This window comes from Saimiri boliviensis, chromosome 14, assembly GCF_048565385.1.
Source record: "Saimiri boliviensis isolate mSaiBol1 chromosome 14, mSaiBol1.pri, whole genome shotgun sequence".
Taxonomy (NCBI): domain Eukaryota; kingdom Metazoa; phylum Chordata; class Mammalia; order Primates; family Cebidae; genus Saimiri; species Saimiri boliviensis.
This window is the reverse complement of record NC_133462.1, coordinates 4135696-4157621: the sequence shown is the minus strand read 5'-3', so window position 1 is coordinate 4157621 and position 21926 is coordinate 4135696. Positions and strand designations below refer to the sequence as shown.

Below are 21926 nucleotides of genomic sequence, written 5' to 3'. Positions count from 1 at the left end.
GCGGCAGCTGGACCCTGTCTGCTCAGCAATCAGACGTCTGTGGGATTCCAGTGGGCTCTGGAGGCACCTCTGCCAAATCTCCAGGAACTCCTTGTGTGCCTCTGCAGGCCAAGGTGAGTCAGGGGTTCTTCTGTGAGCAGGATTGTAAAGGGCCAGGACAGGGGTGTGGATCCCAGGGGCTCACACCCACTCACCCCTTCCCAGTGTTAGGGAGCCTCTCACCCACTCACCCCTTCCCTTTGTTAGGGCGCCTCTCACCCACTCACCCCTTCCCAGTGTTAGGGAGACTCTCACCCACTCACCCCTTCCTCATGTTAGGGAATCTGTCACTCACTCACCGCTTCTCCATGTTAGGAACCTCTCCTGGCTCTCAGCTTTTCTTCCCTGTGCTTTCCATGTCCTCAGTCTCTGCTGAGCCCCAGTGCGCTCTCTTAGAAGATCCCCTTGGTGTTTTGGTATTTACTCACCATTTTGATTTCTCTTAACGAGAGAGGCACATCAGCTGTTTCCGTTCAGCCAACTTGAACCTGAACCCCCAGTCATTTTTCCTCCACTTTTTCCTTTGGGAAATCCAGTCCCAATGTGCTTGTCATTCATTTCAGAATAATTTGTATTTTCTCCAGTAGTTTTAAAATGACGTTTTATTTATTCTAAATATCCTTCACTCTACCACAGTAAGACATTAATTTCATTGATAAATTTGTGCACATTAAGCTTATGTTCTTTCGTCATTTCTGTAAAAATGTCAACTATTTTCTTTGCAGGTGTTTACTCACAAACATACCCCTTATTTCCTTCGTTCTGAAAGTGTGACACAGAGATATCAGTTCACTCCTGTCATTCTATTTCTTATGTGCATTAATTATCTTTTCTATTTTTTCATTTCTAAGGTGTCTCTGACTTCTGAGAATTCTAATAATATTTTACACCAATATAGTATTTATCATTTTAGCTGTGTCTTGTTCTTGATGAAATTATTTCTAAGTACGTTAATATAATTTACTATTTTTCATCTCACAATATCTATCCAATTCATTTCTATAATTGCCTGTTTTTTCTCTAATGGATTCTGTGATTTTCATTCCTCTGGAGTGGTTTTCCTCTCACACACCTGATCTTCCATGCAGAGTTTCTCCCAGGGCTGACTCAGGAATGAAAACTCATGAGGTATTGCTGTAGCCACTCCTGCCCTGCAGTGTCCACGCTCCCAAACCTGAAATCAGTTCTGTGACATGCCCGGCACGGCGGGGCCCACGTGAGCCTCACACGCATGTGCGAGAGATGCCCGGTCCAACACTGATAAAGCACTTCTGTGTCATGTGCACCCAGGAAAGGTGGCTCAGGGCTGAGTGTGGCCCAAGTCACTGAACTGAGCTATCCCAGATTCTGTCCACAAACACAGACGAGGGGGAGCCACGGTCTCCCTAGGGTTCCACGGTTTCCTCCACTTTTCTCTTTGTTCTGAGGGAGAGACAAAGGGCCATGCCTGCTCTTTGGGCTGGACGGATGCATGTTTCACCTGCAGACTTGAACTCAAGCTGAGGTCTTGAACATTCCCAGGTTCTGATAAAGCACGTTAGGTTGTTTCTAGAAAACATGGAAAAATTAACTCTTTTGCTAATGATGTGGAAACAAGCCCTGCCCTGAACCAAACTCTTGAAACTCTCACGTTAAACTGCATTACCCAATCCCCTCACTGCAGACACCCAACAGAAAAGTCACAGATGCAGGATGAGATGAGTCAGTTTTAAAACGGGGAAGCTGAGAAGGGAATTATTTTGTTGAAAGAAAACCCACAATCCAGTGCCAAGAAAGAAGTTAACTTTTCTTCCCATTTCCCTGCATTTCTTCTCTGTGCTCGAGGCCTCACACAGCTCAGCCTGGACTGCACGGCCAGGTGTCAGGTGCGTCTCTGCTGACCTGAGCCTGCCTGCAGCATGGAGTTGCATCTTCCCTGAAGCATCTCCGGGGCTGGAGAGAGGACAGCTATGGTAATGCCCCTGCACTGCTGTGCTGATGGACGGGGTGAGGGAGGGAGGAAGACCCCATGGGGAGGCTGTGAGAAGGAAGGGGAAGCCTTCGCTCACCCTGATCTGGAAGGGCAGGTGCAGAAAAGCACCAGTTCTATTGGCTGCTACATCCCAGCTCCCAGTGAGATGAAAACAAACGAGACAGACAGTGGCTGGGGGTCAGGAAAGACCCCATTACAGTCTGAAATGTCTGCATACGGGTTGGACCCACCCCCACCTCAGCCCTAAAGGAATGAGAGCCAGGCTCCTGGGGAGGGCAGTTCTGCTTCCTGTGTGGCTGCAGATGATACAACCCTATGACAAGAACGACCCAGCCACCAAGTGTCCACACCCTGTGTGTCTCTGTCCTGCCAGCACCGAGGGCTCATCCATCCGCGGAGCAGGGCAGTGGGAGGAGACGCCATGACCCCCATCCTCATGGTCCTGATCTATGTCGGTGAGATTTGAAAAGGGAGGGGAGATTCTAACCTAGGAGGGACCTCACCCCACAGCCAAACTCTGGTCCATGAGGAGACCCCAGGGCTCACAAAGACCCCAGCGAGGGGCGGACCTGCTCAGGCTTCAGGGGCAAATCTCTCACAGGGAACTCTCTTCCAGGGCTGAGTCTGGGCCCCAGGAGCCACGTGCAGGCAGGTGAGTCTGTCCCCAGCTGGCCCACGTCCTCCTCCTCACTGGGTACAAGGCCCACCCCCGTGCAGCTGGGGAGGGGAATAGCAGTTCTGGGCTGACTAATGGGGGTCTGGAGGGTCCTGGGCTGAGAGCTGGAATCTGGTGGGTTGGGTGGAAATGACTTAGAATCTGACCTCTGCTTTCCTACCAGGGACCGTCCCCAAGCCCACCCTCTGGGCTGAGCCAGGCTCTGTGATCACCCAGGGGAGTCCCGTGACCCTCAGGTGCCAGGGGAGCCTGGAAGCCCAGGAGTACCGTCTATATCCAGAAAAAAAAGCAGCATCCTGGATTAGTCAGATCTCGCAGGAGTTTGTGAAGAAGGGCCATTTCCCCATCCAGTCCATTGCTGAGGAACACGCAGGGCGCTATCGCTGTCAGTATCGCAGACTCACTCGCTGGTCAAAGCCCAGTGACCCCCTGGAGCTGGTGATGACAGGTGAGAGGACACTCAGGGGTCCTAGCCCCAGGCTCTGAGGGGGTCTGCTCTCAGAAATATCTCCCTTCTCACAGCCGAGCCCTGGGGATGATGTGGGAGGTGTGAGCCCTACTTAACACGGTGCCTCCTTCTCTCCTAGGAGCCTACATCAAACCCACCCTCTCAGCCCTGCCCAGCCCTGTGGTGACCCCAGGAGGAAACGTGACCCTCCAGTGTGGCTCACAGGTGGCACCTGATGGCTTCACTCTGTGTAAGGAAGAAGATGAACACCCACAACGCCTGAACTCCCAGCCCTGTACCCGTGGGTCGTCTCGGGCCGTCTTCTCCGCGGGCCCCTTGAGCCCCAGTCGCAGGTGGACGTACAGGTGCTATGGTTATTACTCTCACTCTCCCTATGTGTGGTCTTCACCCAGTGATGTCCTGGAGCTCCGGGTCCCAGGTGAGAAATTCACAACATTGCCTGGAGATCCCTGAGTCTCCGGGCAGGTGGGGAGGAGCCGCGTCTCAGGGCAGCTCCAGGTGGGACGATGTTGGGGTGAGAGGGCTCAGGGCTCCTGGGTTAGAGACACAGGAAGATCTGCAGTGGTGAGGCCAGGGGAGAGGGAGGATATGTGGGGAGCCTGAGGGTTGGCTCCTGGAGACCATGACCACCTTTCCCAGGTGTTTCTGAGAAGCCATCACTCTCAGTGCAGCTGGGTCCTATCGTGGCACCTGGGGAGACCCTGACCCTCCAGTGTGGCTCTGATGTCGGCTACGACAGGTTCACTCTGTACAAGGATTGGGGAACTGACCTCCTCCAGCGCCCTGGCCGGCAGCTCCAGGCTGGGGTCTCCCAGGCCAACTTCACCCTCAGCCCTGTGAGCCGCTCCCACGGGGGCCAGTACAGGTGCTCCGGTGCACACAACGTCTCCTCCGAGTGGTCGGCCCCCAGTGACCCCCTAGACATCCTGATCGCAGGTGAGGAGCCCAGCGGGTTCAGTGAGGGACCCAGGCTCTGCACAGGCCCTGCTGGGGTGCCCAGGTGGTGATGGCTGGAATGAGGAGTGGGGGTCCCAAGGGAGGGAGAGACAGACAGAGACAGGGGATGGGCGGGGAGGGGGAGACTCAGAGAAAACAGAGACTGAGGGTCCCAGAGAGAGGCCTGGGGAGGTCTCAGCTCAGAACAAGGCGGGGCAGCCCCTCACCCATCCTCTTCTCTCCAGGACAGATCCGTGACACACCCTCCCTCTCAGTGCAGCCGGGCCCCACGGTGGCCTCAGGAGAGAACGTGACCCTGCTGTGTCAGTCACAGGGGTGGATGGACACTTTCCTTCTGACCAAGGAGGGAGCAGCTGGTGCCCCGCTTCGTCTAAGTTCAAAGTACCAATCTGATAAGTACCAGGCTGAATTCCCCATGAGTCCTGTGACCTCAGCCCACACGGGCACTTACAGGTGCTACGGCTCACGGAGCTTCAACCCCTACCTGCTGTCTCACCCCAGTGACCCCCTGGAGCTCGTGGTCTCAGGTGAGGCCCCTGACCCTGTCCTCTCTGAGCTCAAAGGCTCAGCTCAGGCCCTGCCCCAGGAGAGCTCTGGGCTGGGATGGAGGGAGGGGGGTCTGAAGGAGGCTCAGCCAGAGGGGCCTCAGCCCTCAGAGGGAAGGAGGACAGTGGGGCCCTCCCAGGCACACCCACCCTCAGGGGCATCGCCAGCATCAGGAAGAGGAGAGGCGGGTGGGGGAGGGGACTGGAGCGCAGCCTCCACCAGGACAGTCCCGAGGCTCCCAGAGGATCCCGTTCCCCTTAAGGACCCAGCACGGGCTTCCCTCCAGGTTGCTGGGCAGAGACAGAGCGAGCGCCACAGGCTCCCAGTGCTCTGAGGCTGCGCTGGTGAGGGGTGGGGTTGAGGCAGTGGGAGATCTTGGGGCCCAGCCTGGGGGAGGAGCAGCCAGGCTGAAGTGGGGAGTAGGACAGCCCCAGCCCTCTGATCCCCATCCCAACCCAGCAGGTCCTCAGGACCAGCTTGTCCCTCCCACGGAGTCAGATCCCCGGAGTGGTGAGTGAGGCGCTCTGAGCGGGAGGTGGGCGGGGAGGTGGGCAGGGTCCGGGGAGGCAGGGGTGGGTTCTGTCATTGGATTAAGGCTCCTCTGGAGATGGTGACGGGGACAGGCCCCTCCTCTGCCTAGGCCTCAGTTTCTCCAGGTGTAAAGGAGAAAGGCCTGCATGGGTGGGAAATTTCCTTTCAGCTCTGACTCCCAGCTTTGACCTCCTGGGAGAGGAGGCCCCCCAGGGAAGCCTCCACACCTGATTCCTCAGGGGTCTGTCCTGTCCCACCTGCAGCAGTGACGGTGACTAGGGTGAGGGGAGGGGAGCAGGGCTGTGGTTTGGAGCATTCAGACTCTTTCTCTGCAGCTCCGGGGCTCAGCTTAGTGCATGGAAGAAGGGCTACAGGTCAGACTCCTGGGTCCCATTCCCAGGTCTGACACTTCCTGGCTGGGGGTCCTGAGGCAGGTGATCCCCCTCTCTGAGCCTCAGGTTTTCATCTGTAAAGCGTGTGGGGTGGATGTTTCAATACCCCAAGGCATTCCTGTGTCTCCCAGAAGATCCTGTTCCCCTCAAGAACTCAAGCATGGGCTTCCCTCCAGGAGCTGGGCAGAGACAGAGGAGGAGGCACAGGCTACAGTGGAAGTTATATAAGTTACATATAACGTTATATACAACCTGTTTTATAAACTTACATCTGAATATGTCTCTCCTCCCCGGTTTTGAGTCTCAGGAGCAGCTGAGACCCTCAACCCATCACAAAACAAGTCTGACTCCAAGGATGGTGAGTGAGGAGGTGCTTGAGGTCACGGGGCTGGCACAGAGAGTAGCGTCCTGTCAAGGGGAGGTAGGTGCCCTGGGTGGACATCCAGAGGTCCTGGGTGATGCTGATCCTCCCTCATCTCTGTGACCTCTTTGTCCACTCTCCCAGCCTCACACCCTCAGGATTACACAGTGGGGAATCTCATCCGCATGGGCATGGCTGGCTTGGTCCTGGTGGTCCTCGGCATTCTGCTATTTGAGGCTCAGCACAGCCAGTGAAGCCCCCAAGATGCAGCCAGGAGGTGAACAGCAGAGAAGATAGTGCAGCCTTCAGAGTGCTGGAGCCTTGGGAACAGATCTGATGATCCCAGCAGGTTCTGGAGACCATTTAGGGCTGATGCTATCTGGACTGCTTGCTGATCATTTCTAGAGGGAGAAAATCAGAGTTGGAATGCAGAGACATTTTCCAGGGTGATCCATGGAGGACCATGAACATGTGATACTTTCCTCTCTATGAATGTTGACTTCCCATCGTTGGGTCCCCTTGTTTTCCCTCCCCCACACATGAGGCTCCGTCCCATGTGGCAGCATCGGGTCCTCACGTCTGCACACCTGCGTGCTCTGGTCCATGGCGTGTAACACAGTCTTCCTTATTCCTCATTGCCACACTCCCTGGGGAGAGTTACTGAGCCTCCATCTCCTCAGTTCAGAGTTCCAAATGTGGTCCAGTAAATACATCAATGGGAGAGCATCAGATTTCAACCAGGAAAAGATGAATCCACCCGGATGCCCCAACACGCTCTCTGGATCCTATGAGCCCTTCCCTCTTTCTCAGATGCTATCTGTGTGTCTTCCCCTCAGATCATTGTGTGACCATCACTGTCATCTTGTTCCACACCATCGTCCTCACCTGACACCCGCTCAGCAGTCACTACCATTTCCTCTTCCTCCAACACCTGGTAACCACAGGTGTGCTTTCTGTCTCTATGGATCTGCATATTCTGGCTGAAAACATTTCAATCCACCCATGACCTGTAAGCTCCTTACTTTAAGATGTCTCGCCTTTCCAGGTAGAACCAAAGTGCACCATGTCAAAACAATGATAGGCATTTACAGTGTGTTGGTGATTCACAGAAGGAAAATCATGGAAGTAGCAGAGACATCCAGCTGAGGATGAGACCTCAGGCCAATGAATCTTGTCAATGAGTTGAGCTGTTTCTTTCTACTCAGTTGTGACAGTCAGATAGAAACATGCAGAAACGACCGGGGTTGATTCTTCTCTGACTTCTTCCAAACAGCAAGAGGACTTGAGTCCCAGCATTAAAGCGTTAAACTTTCCTAGGTCAAAGACCACTGTGTTTGAAGGATGTACAACAGCCTCATAGGATGGAATGGTTGGGGGAGGGATCCTGAACTTTATAGGACAAAGGGAGCAGCCATTCCCCTTTTACCATGTAAAATAAATACATTCCATTAGGGACATTTTCAAAGACTCAACAGAATATGAATGATTACAATACTGTGCTTATAGGTAAAGCATAATATTGTATATGCGTTAATATTTGAGTGAGAATATCTTCCAAGTCGTAGTTTGATTGTGCCAGGCCAAAAATTTGAGCCAGATTTTAGCGATGTCAAGTGGGAGACTCTGGCATCTGTCACCAATTACCTTCCTGCATACCTGGCCACCAGCCTTTCCCATGGATCCCACGTGTGTCTCGTGACTCTCCGGTACGAATCCTGTGAACACACTGACCTCTGCCTTCTACGTGACTGACTTGTAGGGTACTTTTTCAACATCTCCTGGCCTTTTGTTTTTCTGTTGGGAAGTCCAATCCCAATGTGCATGCTACTCTACTGACAGGCTGTTGAAAATCACGGAACACAAACATGCGTTTTAGACTGTACAATTTACGCCAGACAACTTGAGTCTAGCATACATACTTTTTAATCTACTCCTGATATTTTTCAATGTACCGTGGTAGGTCAAGATTTGCATTTCACGTTTAAATGTGTGCACCCTAGCACTTAATTAGTCTGCCCTCGTCTCTGTCGAATGTTCAACTCTGTAATTCGTGAGTTGTTGCCTGATGTCATTCCCCCTTCTTTCCTTCTGACATATGCAGTAGATATGAGGTCCTCCCTGCTCACAATATTCCCCCAAGGATGGTGAATTTCCACTTTCGGTGCCTCCATGGTGCATTCTGGAAAATTCTCTCTATTTTGTTTTCCAATTTAATAAATATCTCTTCAGCAGTATCTTGACCCTGATAGAATAAATATTTTGATTGTATTCTTCAATAGAAATTTTCACCTTTAGGATTTCTTACTCATTTCTCTGATGCCCATTTTTCACCAGGATAATTCATATTTTTGTATCAAAAATTTAATTTCCTCTATTTTAGATATTTAAACATGTTTAAGTGAAAAGGGTCTCATACATTCCTAGAATTCTATTTCTACACTGTTGTAAATAGTGCTGCAACAAACATAATGAGTGCTGTTGTCTTTTCTATATAATGAGTTTTTATATAAAAGGGCCGAAGCAGAGGTGGCAGTGAATTCAAAGGGCTTGTCAGGGGACTCTGAGCATTGGGCTTTCAGAGGGCACCCGGCCAGGGCCACAGTGTTCAGGTGGGGGCAGGATGGGTGCACTGGGGCCCTGAAGCTGGCAAGCCCCATTTAGCAGGAAGGAAGCCCCATTTAGCACGAAGAAAGGCCCATTTAGCAGGAAGCAACAGAAGTGAGGGAGCCACGGGGGGCTCAGCGTGGCTGCTTCTGTGCCCCAGCTGTCGTATTTATCCTGGGAGCCCACAGAGGTGCCTGGCCTCCTCCCTCCCCGCTAAGGCAGCGGCAGCTGGACCCAGTCTGCTCAGCAATCAGACGCCTGTGGGATTCCAGTGGACTCTGGAGGCACCTCTGCCAAATCTCCAGGAACTCCTTGTGTGCCTCTGCAGGCCAAGGTGAGTCAGGGGTTCTTCTGTGAGGAGGATTGTAAAGGGCCAAGACAGGGGTGTGGATCCCAGGGGCTCACACCCACTCACCCCTTCCCAGTGTTAGGGAGCCTCTCACCCACTCACCCCTTCCCTTTGTTAGGGCGCCTCTCACCCACTCACCCCTTCCCAGTGTTAGGGAGCCTCTCACCCACTCACCCCTTCCTCATGTTAGGGAATCTGTCACTCACTCACCGCTTCTCCATGTTAGGAACCTCTCCTGGCTCTCAGCTTTTCTTCCCTGTGCTTTCCATGTCCTCAGTCTCTGCTGAGCCCCAGTGCGCTCTCTTAGAAGATCCCATTGGTGTTTTGGTATTTACTCACCATTTTGATTTCTCTTAACGAGAGAGGCACATCAGCTGTTTCCGTTCAGCCAACTTGAACCTGAACCCCCAGTCATTTTTCCACCACTTTTTACTTTGGGAAATCCAGTCCCAATGTGCTTGTCATTCATTTCAGAATAATTTGTATTTTCTCCAGTAGTTTTAAAATGACGTTTTATTTATTCTAAATATCCTTCACTCTACCACAGTAAGACATTAATTTCATTGATAAATTTGTGCACATTAAGCTTATGTTCTTTTGTCATTTCTGTAAAAATGTCAACTATTTTCTTTGCAGGTGTTTACTGACGAACATGCTCCTTATTTCCTTCGTTCTGAAACTGTGACACAGAGATATCAGTTCACTCCTGTCATTCTATTTCTTATGTGCATTAATTATCTTTTCTATTTTTTCATTTCTAAGGTGTCTCTGATGACTTCTGAGAATTCTAATAATATTTTACACCAATATAGTATTTATCATTTTAGCTGTGTCTTGTTCTTGATGAAATTATTTCTAAGTACGTTAATATAATTTACTATTTTTCATCTCACAATATCTATCCAATTCATTTCTATAATTGCCTGTTTTTTCTCTAATGGATTCTGTGATTTTCATTCCTCTGGGGTGGTTTTCCTCTCACACACCTGATCTTCCATGCAGAGTTTCTCCCAGGGCTGGCTCAGGAATGAAAACTCATGAGGTATTGCTGTAGCCACTCCTGCCCTGCAGTGTCCACACTCCCAAGCTTGGAATCAGCTCTGTGACATGCCCAGCACGGCGGGGCCCACGTGAGCCTCACACACATGTGCGAGAGATGCCCGGTCCAACACTGATAAAGCACTTCTGTGTCATGTGCACCCAGGAAAGGTGGCTCAGGGCTGAGTGTGGCCCAAGTCACTGAACTGAGCTATCCCAGATTCTGTCCACAAACACAGACGAGGGGGAGCCACGGTCTCCCTAGGGTTCCACGATTTCCTCCACTTTTCTTTTTGTTCTGAGGGAGAGACAAAGGGCCATGCCTGCTCTTTGGGCTGGACAGATGCATGTTTCACCTGCAGACTTGAACTCAAGCTGAGGTCTTGAACATTCCCAGGTTCTGATAAAGCACGTTAGGTTGTTTCTAGAAAACATGGAAAAATTAACCCTTTTGCTAATGATGTGGAAACAAGCCCTGCCCTGAACCAAACTCTTGAAACTCTCACGTTAAACTGCATTACCCAATCCCCTCACTGCAGACACCCAACAGAAAAGTCACAGATGCAGGATGAGATGAGTCAGTTTTAAAACGGGGAAGCTGAGAAGGGAATTATTTTGTTGAAAGAAAACCCACAATCCAGTGCCAAGAAAGAAGTCAACTTTTCTTCCCATTTCCCTGCATTTCTTCTCTGTGCTCGCGGCCTCACGCAGCTCAGCCTGGACTGCACGGCCAGGTGTCAGGTGCGTCTCTGCTGACCTGAGCCTGCCTGCAGCATGGACCTGCATCTTCCCTGAAGCATCTCCGGGGCTGGAGAGAGGACAGCTGTGGTAATGCCCCTGCACTGCTGTGCTGATGGACGGGGTGAGAGAGGGAGGGAGACCCCATGGGGAGGCTGTGAGAAGGAAGGGGAAGATTTCGCTCACCCTGATCTGGAAGGGCAGGTGCAGAAAAGCACCAGTTCTATTGGCTGCTACATCCCAGCTCCCAGTGAGATGAAAACAAACCAGACAGACAGTGGCTGGGGGTCAGGAAAGACCCCATTACAGTCTGAAATGTCTGTATAGGGGTTGGGCCCACCCCCACCTCAGCCCTAAAGGAATGAGAGCCAGGCTCCTGGGGAGGGCAGTTCTGCTTCCTGTGTGGCTGCAGATGACACAATCCCATGACAAGAAGGACCCAGCCACCAAGTGTCCACACCCTGTGTGTCTCTGTCCTGCCAGCACCGAGGGCTCATCCATCTGCAGAGCAGGGCAGTGGGAGGAGACGCCATGACCCCCATCCTCATGGTGCTGATCTGTCTCGGTGAGATTTGAAGAGGGAGCTGAGATTCTAACTTAGGAGGGACCTCACCCCACAGCCAAACTCTGGTCCATGAGGAGACCCCAGGGCTCACAAAGACCCCAGGGAGGGGCGGACCTGCTCAGGCTTCAGGGGCAAATCTCTCACAGGGAACTCTCTTCCAGGGCTGAGTCTGGGCCCCAGGACCCACGTGCAGGCAGGTGAGTCTGTCCCCAGCTGGCCCACGTCCTCCTCCTCACTGGGGACAAGGCCCACCCCCGTGTAGCCAGGGAGGGGAATGACTTAGAATCTGACCTCTGCTTTCCTGCCAGGGACCCTCCCCAAGCCCACCCTCTGGGCTGAGCCAGGCTCTGTGATCACCCAGGGGAGTCCCGTGACCCTCAGTTGCCAGGCAAGCGTGGAAGCCCAGAAGTACCGTCTATATCGAGAAAAAAAAGCAGCAACCTGGATTAGTCAGATCCCACAGAAGCTTGTGAAGAAGGGCCAGTTCCCCATCCAGTCCATTGCTGAGGAACACACAGGGCGCTATCGCTGTCAGTATCACAGAGGCACTCGCTGGTCAGAGCTCAGTCATCCCCTGGAGCTGGTGATGACAGGTGAGAGGACACTCAAGGGTCCCAGTCCCAGGCTCTGAGGGGGTCTGTTCTCAGAAATATCTCCCTTCTCACAGCCGAGCCCTGGGAATGATGTGGGAGGTGTGAGCCCCACTTAACATGGTGCCTCCTTCTCTCCTAGGAGCCTACATCAAACCCACCCTCTCAGCCCTGCCCAGCCCTGTGGTGACCCCAGGAGGAAACGTGACCCTCCAGTGTGGCTCACAGGTGGCACCTGATGGCTTCACTCTGTGTAAGGAAGAAGATGAACACCCACAACGCCTGAACTCCCAGCCCTGTACCCGTGGGTCGTCTCGGGCCGTCTTCTCCGTGGGCCCCTTGAGCCCCAGTCGCAGGTGGACGTACAGGTGCTATGGTTATTACTCTCACTCTCCCTATGTGTGGTCTTTACCCAGTGATGTCCTGGAGCTCCTGGTCCCAGGTGAGAAATTCACAGCATTGCCTGGAGATCCCTGAGTCTCTGGGCAGGTGGGGAGGAGCCGCGTCTCAGAGCAGCTCCAGGTGGGACGATGTTGGGGTGAGAGGGCTCAGGGCTCCTGGGTTAGAGACACAGGAAGATCTGCAGTGGTGAGGCTGGGGGAGAGGGAGGATTTGTGGGGAGCCTGAGGGTCGGCTCCTGGAGACCATGACCACCTTTCCCAGGTGTTTCTGAGAAGCCATCACTCTCAGTGCAGCCGGGTCCTGTCGTGGCCCCTGGGGAGACCCTGACCCTCCAGTGTGGCTCTGATGTTGGCTACGACAGGTTTGCTCTGTACAAGGATTGGGGACCTGACTTCCTCCAGCGCCCTGGCCGGCAGCTCCAGGCTGGGCTCTCCCAGGCCAACTTCATCCTGAGCCCTGTGAGCCGCTCCCACGGGGGCCAGTACAGATGCTTCGGTGCACACAACTTTTCCTCTGAGTGGTCGGCCCCCAGTGACCCCCTGGACATCCTGATCGCAGGTGAGGAGCCCAGCGGGTTCAGTCAGGGGCCCAGGCTCTGCACAGGCCCTGCCGGGGAGCCCAGGTGGTGATGGCCGGGATGAGGGGTGGGGGTCCCAAGGGAGGGAGAGACAGACAGAGACAGGGGATGGGCGAGAAGGGGGAGACTCAGAGAAAACAGAGACAAAGACTGAGGGTCCCAGGGAGAGGCCTGGGGAGGTCTCAGCTCAGAACAAGGTGGGGCAGCCCCTCACCCATCCTCTTCTCTCCAGGACAGATCCTTGACACACCCTCCCTCTCAGTGCAGCCGGGCCCCAGGGTGGCCTCAGGAGAGAACGTGACCCTGCTGTGTCAGTCACAGTGGTGGATGGACACTTTCCTTCTGACCAAGGAGGGAGCAGCCCATCACCCCCGGCGTCTGAGATCAAAGTCCCAAGCTCATAAGTACCAGGCTGAATTCCCCATGAGTCCTGTGACCTCAGCCCATGCGGGGACCTACAGGTGCTATGGCTCACGGAGGTTCAACACCTATCTGCTGTCCCTCCCCAGTGACCCCCTGGAGCTCGTGGTCTCAGGTGAGGCCCCTGACCCTGTCCTCTCTGAGCTCAAAGGCTCAGCTCAGGCCCTGCCCCAGGAGAGCTCTGGGCTGGGATGGAGGGAGTGGGGGCTCTGCAGGAGGCTCAGCCAGAGGGGCCTCAGCCCTCAGACGGAAGGAGGACAGTGGGACCCTCCCAGGCACACCCACCCTCAGCACATCACCAGCATCACAAAGAGGAGAGGGGGGTGGGGGAGGGACATGGAGCGCGTCCCCCCCCAGGACAGTGCCAAGGCTCCCAGAGGATCCCTTTCCTCTCAAGGACCCAGCACCAGTTTCCCTCCAGGGAGCTGGGCAGAGACAGAGTGAGGGCCACAGGCTCCAGGGGAGGTTGTATAAGTTACATCTAACCTGTTATATAACTTACATCTGAATATGTCTCTCCTCCCTGGTTTTGAGTCTCAGGAGCAGCTGAGACCCTCAGCCCATCACAAAACAAGTCTGACTCCAAGGATGGTGAGTGAGGAGATGCTTGAGGTCATGGGGTGGCACAGAGTGTTGGGTCCTGTCAAGGGGAGGTGGGTGCCCTGGGTGGACATCCAGAGGTCCTGGGTGATGCTGATCCTCCCTGATCTCTGTGACCTCTTTGTCCACTCTCCCCAGCCTCACAGCCCCAGGATTACACAGTGGGGAATCTCATCCGCATGGGCATGGCTGGCTTGGTCCTGGTGGTCCTTGGCATTCTGCTATTTGAGGCTCAGCACAGCCAGAGAAGCCTCCAGGATGCAGCCAGGAGGGGAACAGCAGAGAAGATAGTGCAGCCTTCAGAGTGCTGGAGCCTTGGGAACAGATCTGATGATCCCAGCAGGTTCTGGAGACCATTTAAGGCTGATGCTATCTGGACTGTCTGCTGATGATTTCTAGAGAGAGGAAAGCAGATTTCCAGTGCAGAGACATTTTCCAGGGTGATCCATGGAGGACCATGAACATGTGATACTTTCCTCTCTATGAATGTTGACTTCCCATCGTTGGGTCCCCTTCTTCTCCCTCCCCCAGACATGAGGCTCCATCCCATCCAGCATCGGGTCCACACCTCTGCACACCTGCGTGCTCTGGTCCATGATGTAACACAGTCTTCCTTATTCCTCATTGCCACACTCCCTGTGGAGAGTTACTGAGCCTCCATCTCCTCAGTTCAGAATTCCAAATGTGGTCCAGTAAATAAATCAATGGGAGAGCATCAGATTTCAACCAGGAAAAGTTGAAACCACCTGGATGCCCCAACACCCCCTCCGGACCCTACGAGCCCTTCCCTCTTTCTCAGATGCTATCTGTGTGTCTTCCCCTCAGATGATTGTGTGACCATCACTGTCATCCTGTTCCACACCATCGTCCTCACCTGACACCCGCTCAGCAGTCACTCCCATTTCCTCTCCCTCCTGGTAACCACGAGTGTGCTTTCTGTCTCTATGGATCTGCATATTCTGCCTGAAAACATTTCAATCCACCTATGACCTGTGAGCTCCTCACTTCATGACGTCCCACCTTCCCAGGCAGAACCAAAGTACACCATGTCAAAACAATGATAGGCATTTACAGTGTGTTGGTGATCCACGGAAGGAAAATCACGGAAGTAGGAGAGACATCCAGCTGAAGGCAAGACCTCAGGCCAATGAATCTTGTCAGTGAGTTGAGCTGTTTCTTTCTACTCACTGTGACAGTCAGATAGAAACATGCAGAAATGACTGGGGCTGATTCTTCTCTGACTTCTCCCAAACAGCAAGAGGACTTGAGTCCCAGCATTAAAGCGTTAAACATTCCTAGGTCAAAGACCACTGTGTTTGAAGGATGTAAAACAGCCTCATAGGATGGAATGGCTGGGGGAAGGATCCTGAGGGACCAAAGAATCCTGAACTTTCTAGGACAAAGGGAACAGGCATTCGCTGTTTACCATGTAGAAAAAGTACATTCCATTAGGGACATTTTCAAAGACTCAACAGAATATGAATGATTACAGTATTATGGTTATAGGGAAAGCATAATATTGTATACACGTAAGAATATCTTCCAAGTCGTAGTTTGATTGTGCCAGGCCAAAAATTTGAGCCAGATATCAGTGATGTCAAGCGGGAGACTCGTATCTGTCACCGATTACCCTCCAGCCATACCTGGCCACCAGCCTTTCCCATGGATCCAACGTGTGTCTCGTGACTCTCGGGTACGAATCCTGTGAACACACTGACCTCTGCCTTCTATGTGACTGACTTGTAGGGTACTTTTTCAACATCGTCTGTCCTTTTGTTTTTCTGTTGGGAAGTCCAATCCCAATGTGCATGCTACTCTACTGACAGGCTGAGTTGAAAATCACAGAACACAAACACGCGTTTTAGACTATACAATTTACGCCAGACAACTTGAGTCTAGCATACATACTTTTTAATCTACTCCTGATATTTTTCAATGTATCGTGGTAGGTGAAGATTTGCATTTCACGTTTAAATGTGTGCACCCTAGCACTTAATTAGTCTTCCCTCGTCTCTGTCGAATGTTCAACTCTGTAATTCATGAGTTGTTGCCTGATGTCATTCCCCCTTCTTTCCTTCTGACATGTGCAGTAGATATGAGGTCCTCCCTCCTCACAGTATTCCCCCAAGGATGATGAATTTCCACTTTCGGTGCCTCCATGGTGCATTCTGGAAAATTCTCTCAGTTTTGTTTTCCAATTTAATAAGTGTCTCTTCAGCTGTATCTTGACCCTGATAGAATAAATATTTTGATTGTATTCTTCAATAGAAATTTTCACCTTTAGGATTTCTTACTCATTTCTCTGATGCCCATTTTTCACCAGAATAATTCATATCTTTATATCAAAAATTTAATTTCCTCTATTTTAGATATTTAAACATGTTTAAGTGAAAAGGGTCTCATACATTCCTAGAATTCTATTTCTTTGGACATAGCAATCCTTATCAACAAGCATGTAGACGGATGACCGTAACACTTTTTGTCATTAGAAGGATGGTTCTTGGTTGTCTATTTTTGTCGGACACTCACCTCCCACACCTCTGAGCCATCACGGAATGGTCTTTTCAAGGCTGTTTTAGTAATCCAGGTCTGAGAATGGGGGATTGTTTCCAACTACTCATGACATGTAACATTGATTTCCCGAACATAGTTTCTGCTCAGGTTGCTCTCAGGAGGAGAAAAAACCCATGTGAAACTCACACTCACACATGATACTGATGCCCACATGAAAGAACACTGCAGTGAATGAATTTGCTTCACACACACACAGGGGAGTTGGCTCAGTGGTGGCCATGGGCCTGGGTCAGTAAGCAGACATGTTCCATCACAGCGTCCAGCCTTGCCCAGAGCCCCGGCCCCTTCCCGCCTGCTGAGGACCCTGGGCCCCTTATCTGTTCTGCACAGAAATGGAAACTTGCTCCCTAATGACCCTTAATGGGGCCAGACACAAACGCCCTTTTCCGTCTTCATTTCCTCTTCCTGTGTACCCTTCCTCTTCTGATAAGCTTTTATTTCCCACGTTCTATATGTGACTGTGATCACCAAGGTGTTTGTTGATGAAATATTAACGGAAGCATCTCTCAAGGGTAGGAGCAAGGAGGGGCTCCTGAGTGGAAGCATCAGTCACAGACCTTGATCGTGGACACCGGCATCCCCTCATGTTCCCACGCCTCACGTCTCCACCTGCTGTGGAAATCACCCATGGCTTATCCCTGTGCGGCTGCCAGGCACCAATGAACCAGCTCCTCTGTGATGAATGAGGTTCATGACAGGCTCCAAATGAGGAAACTGAGGCTCTGAAATGGGAAGTTACTGCCCAAAGTCACACGGGCAGGGGTCGATATATGAATATTTAAATAACGATGACGTTTCCCTTCGAATCAGAGTGTGAACCCCATGTCCTGTTCCAAAACCTTGAACACTGGAGCGCAGATGGGAACAGGGGTGTTTGAAGGAAAACAGGGGCTCCAAGAAGGCAGAATCAGGTCAATGTTGTTTCCAGGGAGATGGGGGTGGAGGCTGTGGCGATCACTAAGGAGAAGTTCATGAAGAGAAATTTTCTGCATAAAGAAAACCCACACTCCAGTTCTGGGAAAAGGGTCATGATTCTTCCCTCATTTCCCTGTATTTCCTCTTTTGCTCATTGCCACAATGAAGCTGACCTGGAACGTACAGATGTGAGATGGGTCTCTGCTGATCTGAGTCTGCCCTGCAGCCTGAATTTGCATCTTCCCTGAAGCCTCCCCAGGGCTGCTGAGAGGACTGGCCATGGTAGGGACCCTATAAGGATATGTTTATGGATGAGCTGAAGGAGGAGGGAGACCGCATGGGAGGATGCTGAGAGGGAAGGAGGAGTCCTCCATTGCCTTCACCGGAAAGAGACCAACCCAGGAAGGCACCAGCACGTCTATTTGCAGCCACATCCTGACCCTCAATGAGATGAGGACAGCTCAGGCAGACAGCGAAAGGAGATGAAGGGAGATCCCATGTTTTTCTGAAATATCAGCAGAAAACCTGGTTCCTGTCTCAGCCCAAGCCCTGGGAAAACAAGAGCCAGGCCCATGTTGGGGCCGGGGCCAGTTCACTGCCATGGAGATGCTGACGGGAAAATCCTGTAAGCGGGAGAGCCCTGTTTCTGTGTGGCCATGGCCTGTGGATCTCTGCCCTCTGGGCACCATGGTCTTATCCATCTGCAGGGCTGGGCTCAGTAGTGGGAGACGCCATGACTCTCACTCCCATGGCGATGGTCCGCTACACTGAGATTTGACAAGGGGCATGGGAGAGTCTAGCCTGAGAGGAACCCTGACCCTCAGAGAGGCCCTGGTCCATTAGGAGACCCCGGGGGGTTAGGGAGGATCCCAGGGAGGAGCGCACCTGCTCAGGCTTCAGGGGCAAATCTCTCACAGGGAACTCATCTTTAGGGCTGAGCCTGGGCCTCAGGACCCACATGCAGGCAGGTGAGTCTGTCACGAGCTGTCCCAGGTCCCTCCTCCTCACTGGGGGCAGGGTCACCCCCACCCTGGACAGCTGGGGCTGCAGAACAGCAGCTCTCAGCTGACTGAGGCGGGTGACAGGAGGATCCTGGGCTGAGAGCTGGGATGTGAGGGGTGGTAAGTGATAGGACCCCGTCTCTGATTTCCTTCCAGGGACCCTTTCCAAAGCCATGCTCGGGGCTGAGCCAGACTCTGTTATAACCTAGGGGAGCCCCGTGGCCCGCCGGTGTCAGGAGTGCACTCAGCCCCTGAGCACTGGCATGACTGTCAGAGCATTCGTGGGCTCAGAGATCCCTGTCCAGGGCCCACCAGCCCTCCCCGTTCCAAAACTGCCACTAGCGTGTACACACACAGGGAGACCAGCAAATCCACCCCCATCTGAAGCAGCAGCTGCCCCTCGTGTGAACTCACTCACAGAGAACGCACACAGTCCCCACTCTTGCCAGTGCCCGCCCTCGTGCCAACAGTGCTGCCTGTGCAAAACTGCACAAGGAGACCAGTACATCCACCGACACCCCCAGCAGCGGCTGCCACCTGCCTGAAAGTGTGCACAGAGGGTGTGCACAGTCCTGTGAGGCCAGCACACCACCACCGTGCTCCCACCACCACTGGGGCAAATGCACACACAAACAGCTGTGGGGCCCCTGCCCACCGCGCCCAGCCTTGCCGACACCACTGCATTGAATACCGACGTGGTGAGCAGCACCCCTGCACCCACTCGCATCCTACTGCAGCCACCAAATGTGCACGTCCCAAAGGAAAAGACATCAGTCCCTCAAAAACACACTTGCATACAAATATGTATTGCAGCCAAATTCATAACAGCAAAGATGTGGAATCAACCGAAATGCCCGTCAACTGATGAGTGAATGTGGCACATAAACACAACAAAATACTATCCAGCCCTTGGGGAAAATTAAATTCTGTCTTTTACAGCAACTTGGATGAAGCTGGGGGCTATGATGCTAAGTGAACTGACGCACCAATGGAAAACCAAGTACCATATGTTCTCACTTATCACTGGGAGCTAAGTTACGGGTAATCAAAGAAAACGTGGGGAAACCTGTCTCTACTAAAAATACAAAAAAAAAAAATAGCTGGGTGTGGTGGCAGGTGTCTATAATCCCAGCTACTTGGGAGGCTGAGGCCGGAGAATCCCTTGAACCCAGGAGACAGAGGTTGTAGTGAGCCAAGATTGTGCCACTGCCCTCCAGTGTGGGCAGCAGAGCCAGACTCCAGCTCAAAGCGGGGGAAAAAAACCCGTAGGAAACATCCTCCTTGACACAGGCCTTGGCAAAGTGTTTACAGCTAAGTTCTCAAAGGCAATTAAATGAAAACAAAAATTGATGAGTGGGACCTAATTAACCTACAGACCCAGCGTAGGTCTAATATTGAGAATCTATGAGCAACTTACACAAATCAACAAGCAAAAAAGCAAACAGACCCATTAAAAACTGGGCAAAGGACATAAACAGACACTTCTCTAAGGAAGACACATCTGTGGCCGAGAAGCAGATGAAAAAATCTTTAATATGACTCATCTTCAGAGAAACGCAAATTAAAACCACAGTGAGACACACTCCTCAGAATGGTTATTATTAAAAAGTCAAAAAATAACAGATGCTGGCAAGGCTGTGAAGAAAACGGAACAAGCGTTGGTGAAAACATAAATTAGTTCAGCCACTGTGGAGAGCAGTTGGAAGATTTCTCAAAAACTAAGAGTTGAACTACCATTTGACCCAGCATACCCACTGGTAGGTATATGCCCAAAGGAAAATAAAGCATCCTACCAAAAAGACAGATGCATTTATATGTTCATTGCAGCACCATTCGCAATAACAAAGACATGGAGTAAATCCACGTGTCCATCGACAACGGACTGGATATATGCACCACAAAATACTACACAGCAGTGAAAAAGGAAATCGTGTCTTTTGCAGCAGTGTGGATGGAGCTAGAGGTCATTAGCCTAAGCGATGTAATGAAGAAACAAAAAGCCAGATATCACGTGTTCTCGCTCTTAAATAGGAGCTTAACATCGAGTACACATGGATATAGGTAAAGAAATAATAGGCATGGGAGATGTTTTGAGTGGGGAGAGACGGAGGAAGGCAAGGGCCTTTTGGGTGCTCTGCTCACTACCTGAGTTTACGGATTCATTTGTTCTCAAAACCACAGCATCACACAATATATTTTTCTAGCAAACTTGCATTATATATGCCTGCATTCTGAAATAAAAGTTGAAAATAAGAATAATAATATGGAAATAAAATTAATAAGCATGCATCTTAGCAATATAAACTCCAGTACAAAATGGATGAGGCAAAAGCTTACAGATTTGGAAATTTAAAACAACTATAAATGTGATTGTATATACAGGCATGTGAGGACAATTGGCCTTCCTCTGCAAGAACTGCAGGTGGGGCGTGGAGACTCATTACTGGTCTGAGAAGGAGAGAACCCTGGATCTCAGTGTATGAGGGGGAGAAGTATGTGTTTCTGCTCCATTCTTGGCCAGAAAAAAGGTGTTATAAAGAAGAATCTTTGGTTCCCTGTCTCTTTTCTCATGCCAGATAATTGTAACTATGTGTGTGTGTGTGTGTGTGTGTGTGTGTGTGAGAGAGAGAGAGAGAGAGAGAAAGAGAGAGAGAGAGAGAGAGTAGCTACTCGGGAGGCTAACACCTCACTTATAATAGTAGACAGATCATCAGGAAAGATAGTCAGGAACTGAACTCAGCACTGGATCAAATGGACCTGACAGATATCTACAAGATATCTACAGAACACTCCATGCCCCTAAACCAGAATTTACATTCTTCTCATCACCACATGGTACATACTCTAAAATCAATCACATAATTGGAAGTAAAACACTCCTAAGCAAACGGAAAACAATTGAAATCGTAACAAATTATCTCTTGGGCCACAGCACAATATCTTGTATAAATATATATATATATATTATATTTATAAAAGATACATATACACATGTGTATATGTATCTTTTTAAAAGCTCAAATCTCAGTAAGTATCACACAAACCCCTTTTGGTCTTTTTTCCACACCCTGTGGAGAAGTACATACGGATGTGATACTCAACTATCACTCGATTTTCTAAAATAAGTAGGTTGCAATTCCCCATGAAGTGAAACTATTCCTAGTTCACACTGAGAAAGTACCAGGTTTCAGTTTCTCACAGGACAAGCAATTGTCTGAACCAAAGGAAATTACAAATGGTCTCCAGCCACCTGTGATGATCTGTAATGGTTTGTGGATGCAGGTAAAAAAGCATATCACTCAGACCAGGCGTGGTGGCTCATGCCTGTAATCCCAGCACTTTGGGAGGCCAAGGCGGGCAGGTCATGTGAGGTCAGGGGTTCGAGACTAGCCTGGCCAACATAACGTAACCCTGTCTCTACTAAAATACAAAAAGGAGCCAGGCATGGTGGCGAGCACCTGTAGTCCCATCTACTTCGGAGGCTGAGGCAGGGAAATCACTGGAACTCAGGTGGTTGCAGAGAGCCAAGATCATACCACTGCACTCCGGCCTGGAGACAGAGCAAGACTCCATCTCAAAGAGAGAGAGAGAGAGAGAGAGAGAGAGAGAG

The 21926-nt window shown here is 51.2% G+C and overlaps 3 protein-coding genes across 6 annotated transcripts; all 3 read left to right on the top strand.

Moving 5' to 3' along the window:
- The first annotated feature begins 1865 nt into the window (after positions 1-1865).
- On the top strand, positions 1866-3868 carry LOC141581234 (leukocyte immunoglobulin-like receptor subfamily A member 3). Its single transcript, XM_074385965.1, has 5 exons — positions 1866-1991; positions 2385-2466; positions 2628-2663; positions 2851-3135; positions 3275-3868. The coding sequence occupies exons 1-5, from the start codon at positions 1989-1991 to the stop codon at positions 3607-3609; spliced, it is 741 nt and encodes a 246-aa protein (XP_074242066.1). The 5' UTR covers positions 1866-1988; the 3' UTR covers positions 3610-3868.
- Positions 3801-8353, top strand: LOC141581124 (leukocyte immunoglobulin-like receptor subfamily A member 4; the record flags this gene model as incomplete). Its single annotated transcript, XM_074385532.1, has 5 exons — positions 3801-4092; positions 4338-4640; positions 5122-5169; positions 5890-5940; positions 6088-8353. Coding segments are annotated over 5 exons (804 nt in total), but the record flags the coding sequence as incomplete, so codon positions are not given.
- A 2138-nt stretch (positions 8354-10491) lies between these two features.
- LOC141581231 (leukocyte immunoglobulin-like receptor subfamily A member 3) lies at positions 10492-16139 on the top strand. 4 transcript variants are annotated; one of them, XM_074385944.1, is made up of 9 exons: positions 10492-10762; positions 11156-11237; positions 11399-11434; positions 11546-11830; positions 11970-12269; positions 12491-12787; positions 13039-13341; positions 13761-13817; positions 13965-16139. In XM_074385944.1, exons 2-9 carry the CDS (start codon positions 11204-11206, stop codon positions 14213-14215), a joined length of 1563 nt encoding a protein of 520 aa, XP_074242045.1. In that variant the 5' UTR covers positions 10492-10762; positions 11156-11203; the 3' UTR covers positions 14216-16139. The 4 variants fall into 4 exon arrangements, with proteins under 4 accessions (XP_074242045.1, XP_074242047.1, XP_074242046.1 ...); XM_074385946.1 differs by lacking the exon at positions 13965-16139 and having other exon boundaries at positions 10494-10762; positions 13767-13825; XM_074385945.1 differs by lacking the exon at positions 10492-10762 and having other exon boundaries at positions 10844-11237.
- The last annotated feature ends 5787 nt before the right edge of the window (positions 16140-21926 follow it).